The sequence below is a fragment of the Heptranchias perlo genome, unplaced genomic scaffold (genome assembly GCF_035084215.1).
Source record: "Heptranchias perlo isolate sHepPer1 unplaced genomic scaffold, sHepPer1.hap1 HAP1_SCAFFOLD_66, whole genome shotgun sequence".
Taxonomy (NCBI): domain Eukaryota; kingdom Metazoa; phylum Chordata; class Chondrichthyes; order Hexanchiformes; family Hexanchidae; genus Heptranchias; species Heptranchias perlo.
Window position 1 is genome coordinate 2303496 of NW_027139688.1, and position 5594 is coordinate 2309089.

The 5594-nt window shown below is 44.8% G+C and overlaps 1 protein-coding gene across 1 annotated transcript; it reads right to left on the reverse strand.

Moving 5' to 3' along the window:
• Positions 1-2890: 2890 nt before the first annotated feature.
• On the reverse strand, positions 2891-5209 carry LOC137318194 (beta-1,3-galactosyl-O-glycosyl-glycoprotein beta-1,6-N-acetylglucosaminyltransferase 3-like). The gene is made up of 2 exons (XM_067981152.1): positions 4442-5209; positions 2891-3676 (listed from the first exon to the last, which is right to left on the reverse strand). Exons 1-2 carry the CDS (start codon positions 5171-5173, stop codon positions 3149-3151), a joined length of 1260 nt encoding a protein of 419 aa, XP_067837253.1. The 5' UTR covers positions 5174-5209; the 3' UTR covers positions 2891-3148.
• Positions 5210-5594: the final 385 nt, after the last annotated feature.

Sequence of the window (5594 nt, forward strand, 5' to 3'; positions counted from 1 at the left end):
TGATCTGATTGAATGGCGGAGCAGGCTCGAGGGGCTGTGTCACCTATTCCTGATCCCTTTTCTTATGTTCTTGTGTCTTTAGATGCACGTAAGGGAATCCATTTATTTATTGACCGCCGAAATTCAACTAGTTATAGAACCATCCAAAGATTCCCATTAAGGCGCTTTTATCTGCACTTGTACTGTCCCTGCGAGGTGCTCCAGCTTCGCGTGGACCGCACAGTTATGTGTGAGTGGAACCTCAATCAGGCGTTCCGGGTGATGGAGATAGAAATGAAATTCTGGAGAGAGGTAACAAGGAGTGTCGATGAGGTTGATGCATTTATTGTAGTACGTGGATATTAGCAAGGCTTTTGACAAGGTCAAATATGGCATACTGGGCAAAAAAGCAAAAACCCATGGAATCCATGGGAGAATGGCAAGTTGGATACAAAATTGGCTGAGTGGCATTCGGCAAAGGGGCCTAGCTATTCACAATCTACATCAATGATTTGGATGAGGGAACCAAATGTAATGTTTTCAAGTTTCCTGATGACATAAAACTAGGTGTGAATGTGAGTTGTGAGAAGGAGGCAAAATGGTTACAAGGCGATATAGACAGGCTAAGCGAGTGGGCAAGAACATGGCAGGTGGAATATAATGTGGAAAAATGTGAAGTTATCCACTTTGGTAGGAAAAACAAAAAAGCATAGTATTTTTAAATGGTGAGAGATTGGGAAATGTTGATGTTCAAAAGGACCTGGGTGTCCAAGTACATGAGTCACTGAAAGCTAACACGCAGGTGCAGCAAGCAATTAGGAAGTCAAATGGTATTTTGGCCTTTTTTACAAGAGGTTTTGAGTACAGGACGAAAGATGTCTTACTGCAATTATATAGGGCCTTGATGAGACTGCACCTGGAGTATTGTGTATAATATTGGTCTACGTACCTAAGAAAGGATATTCCTGGGATGGCGGGATTGTCGTATGAGAAGAGATTGAGTGGACTTGGCCTGTATTCTCTCGAGTTTAAAAGAATGAGAGGTGATCTAATTGAAACATACAAAATTCTTACAGGGATCGACAGCGTAGATGCAAGGAGCATGTTTCCTCTGGCTGGGAAGTCCAGAGCCAGGGATCACAGTCTCAAAATAAGGGGTAGGCCATTTAGGATTGAGATGACAAAGCAATTTCGACACTCGAGTGTGGTGAATCTTTGGAATTCTTTACCCCAGAGGGCTGTGGAGGCTCAGTCATTGATTACATTCAAAACAGAGACAGATAGACTTCTGGACATTAAAGGCATCACGGGATATGGGGATGGTGCTGGAAAATGACGTTGAGGTAGAAGACCAGCTGTGGTCTTGTTGAATGGCGGAGCAGGCTCGAGGGGCCGGGTGTTCCACTCCTGCTCCTATTTCTGATGTTTTTTTGCTCTTATATAAAGGTTGACGGGTGTTTTTGTGACTGGAAGGCTGTTTTAAGTCGGGTTCCACAGGGCTCAGTACAAGGTCCCTTGCTTTTTGTGATATATATTAATGATTTGGACTTAAATGCAGGGGGCATGATGAAGAAATTAGCAGTTGATCCGGAGACGTGTGAGGTAATGCATTTCGGGAGGGCAAACAAGGCAAGGGATTACACAATAAATGAGAGGAGACTTAAGGGTGTAGTAAAAGTAAGGTACCTTGGAGTGCATGTCCACAGGTCCCTGAAGGTAGCAGGACAGGTAGATAAGGTGGTTAAGAAGGCATATGGAATACTTTCCTTTATTCGCCGAGGAATATAATGTAAGAGTAGTGAGGTTATGCTGGAACTGTATAAAACACTAGTTAGGCCTCAGCTTGAGTGCTGAGTACAGTTCTAGTCACCTCATTACAGGAAGGAAGTAATTGCACTAGAGAGGGTGCAGAGGAGATTTGTGAGGATGTTGCCAGGTTTGGAAAATTTTAGCTATGGGGAAAGATTGGATAGGCTGGGGTTGTTCTCTTTGGAACGCAGGAGGTCGAGGGTTGTTTTAATTGAGGTGTACAACATTATGAGGGGCCTTGGATGAGTGGATAGGAAGGACCAATTTTCCTTAATAGAAAGGTCAATAACCAGAGGGCATAGATTTTAAGTGATTGGTAGGAGGAGTAGCGGGGAGCTAAGGAATAAAAAAACACCCAGAGGGTGGCGGGGGTCTGGAACTCACTGCCTGAAAGGCAGAAATCCTCAAATCGTTTCACAAGTCCCTGGCTGTGCACCTGAAGTGCTGTAACCTACAGGGCTACGGACCAGGTGTTGGTGAGTGGGATTAGGCTGGATGGCTCGTTTTCGGTTGGTGCGGACACGATGGGCCGAATGGCCTCCTTCTGTGCCGTAAATTTTCGATGATTCTATATATGACGGAGGCTGATCCGATGTCGCCTGTTTTACACTATCGCCAAATTCAATATCCCCCCGTTGACTCATCAGTGCCTGGGTGTCGATAGTCATGGGGTCGCTCTCCCTCACTATTCCCCAGACTGATTCCTAGCGACCCTCCCCCCGCTGTCTTGACAGAGTTTGACTGAAGGATGCTGGAAGGACGGCTGATTTTCAGTCCCTCTGTATTGAGTATGTAAAGTGTCCCTTCATCGCTTGCCTAAATTAAAAATAAAACTAAGTGCATTACCCGAAGTGGGAACGCATCGGAACATTTAAGTTACAATGCTCCAGTTCCAACGATTTATACAGCCTCTATTACAGTCCTATTCATTACAATACCCCAGTTCCAACGATTGATGCAGCCACAATTAGAGACCTATTATTTACAATAATCCAGTTCCAACGATTGATGCAGCAACTATTACAGTCCTACGATTTATAGTGCTCCAATTCCAACGATTGATGCAGCCACTATTACATTCCGTTTATTTACAATGCTCCAATTACAACGTTTGATGCAGCCTCTATTACAGTCCAATTCTTTACAATGCTCCACTTTGAATTAATTATGCATTCACTATCATGCTCATATTCATTACAAGGGTCCTCATTGCCCTAACAATAGGTCCCCTGTTATTTATTTTGTTGATGTGTGACATATTCCCCCATTATTACTTAGCACAATGCCTCATCAGTAATCGTAATCGATTCGCTGTTACAGCCCTGCTTTCTGCCTGGGGCTCATATCTCCCCATTCACTCTTAACTTCCTGTGCCGTGAATCGCTCCATGTCGGACATATTCCTCCATGCATTGCACCGCTGTGTTGTCCAGTTCAGGATCAAACTTGTTGGCGAACAGGGGTTTCTGTTGGGAGATCCAGTGCAAATCTGCAGAAGCATAAACACACAGTAGATGACGGAACCTCCCTCTACAAGACGGATAAAGGGCTCCTTTCTCTACATCACCAGCCTCAAAAGACCACTTCACTGCTCGAGTAAGGATTGGTGGGTCACCCATGCGGTGCCCGGGAGTGTATGGAATGGAGCCGGGTACCTCGGGCATTCTCTGCAGAGTTGCCCAGATGTGTTCATCGGGACTGTAGGTGTCCGCCGACCACTTGAAAAACGCCTGGATTTCCGAGTTCACAAATAAATTACTCACAAATTCTCTGGTGACCAGAATGTATGCGGCCCCCACAAACATGGGGCTACGTATGGGAGGGGGGCTCTTCTCTCGATCTGTTAAGACCACAGTTCCACGAATATCATAATGAAACTTCCATCGTCTCTGAAAGTCAATAAAAGAGCATTCATTTCTCATTATTCGACTTCATCCTATTTTTGTAACGCACCACAACGAGCAGCAGTAACGATTAACAATACATTGAAACTTTAGCTAATGTTTTTTGCTTGTATAAAGTTTGCCTACAAAATTCTGATACATAGAGCGGCTCACAAGAGGAATATCGAGCAGAAATGATAAGGCGGAGGCACAATGCATTGCGACAAATGGCCTCTTGAAGGGAAATGATATGGGAGATGTTAGCAGATTGGTTATTTCGAATTGCTCTGGTCACCCACAAGCCTGGAATTTAGACACGTGAAATTAAATAAGCCAATCAACAATCACACCTGAAAGGACAGTATGTCAAGGCTTTGAAAATAAAGTAATAAACAGCAAATAATCATCTGCCACGTCTTCAGTTGCCTGGGAAGAAGGCCCAATACCGTTAAGTATGAAGTTATCCTCCTATTCTCGTGCCCATACCGAATGATATCAAACATACGATGTGAGGCATGAGGCCGCCGAACTGGAGGTTCAGGTCAGCGCTTGATTCTCCAATGCAGTGAAGCGGGAGATGTGAGACCACCGGACGGGGGTAGTGTCACATTCCTTGTGCTTCAGGTGACGTGTGGTGTCACTGCAGTTTGATGATGAGCACGTTCCAATCATCCAGTCCTTCAAATATCCATTCCGTTCCTTTTGATTACATTGAACCGCTTTCGCTGCCCCCCTTTGGCGGCTGGGCAGATATGAAGCTGGCCCAGTTACCTGTTTATATCCCGGTGGAGGGATCGAATCTATCACATTTGAGCCGTTCATGGCCATGAGAGTGTTGACCACCTCTCGGTTGGTTTTCATTGGAAAGTCTTGTCCACACACATTGATGAGATATCTCCACGGGACTGAGCTCCTCAGCAGCTCTTCCATACAATTCAGATCAGCCTGAACCCTGGACCATGAGGCGTACGTCACTGTCTCTAATTTACTGACAACGAAGACATTACTGAAACAAGAGGCGATGGCCTGGACGGCCGAGTGAAACGGCTTTGGAGACTTCCTGTCCACATGGACGCAGTACACGTTCTGAGGGGCGTAAATACTTCTTAGGAGCCGCTCAAACATCTCGATCTTTTCAAAGATCACCATGGAATAGGCCAGAGGGAAATCGCGTTCCTCGGTGCTTAAGGAGAAAGTGATGTATTTCCGGTTTTTAACAAAAGAATCGCAGTCTCGGGTCATTTTTAAATAATCGATTTCAGTGAAGACTTTATGTTTGTTTGCGATTGTAATCGAATTGATAAGAGCTTTTTCAAGGGATTCTGGGTCACCGCTGATTATCTTCAAGCAAGTCGAGTTCATTTCTGACAGATCGAGAGATGCATAGCGCACGTCATAACCTGGTTTTAGTTTAACTGGTTTCCAATAGTTTACGAACATATTTCCTCCATGGCAAAAATATCCAACAAGAAAAGTCACAGAGAGTCCGCCCAGGATTGACATCAGTACCGCCCGCCTGTAGGAACACCATGCCAATATCAACATTGCTCTTTCAAGGGTATGTAAAAGATAAATATCTGATCCGATTCCCAGATAAAATTCTTTTGCAAATATACAAATAGAGGAATTGTGCTCTTGACCATTCGGCACTTTGTTCCAGCGATTTTCAGCCACCAAATAATTCAAGTCGGATGAAAGCAGCAATTGTGGCTTCATTGGGTTTCAGCTGTCAGCTTTGTTGGACAGGTCCCACCTGCTCCTGATGCCTTGTTCCCACTTCCGATGTGATTTTTGTCGGTCAGACTTTACACCTTCCCTCACTCTCTCACTCATTCACTCCCTCACTCTATCCGCTTTTTAGCGGCACTTGGTGTCGCAATTTCTTGGCGCAGAGATTCAATCTTCGCTTCCCAAAATGTCATTG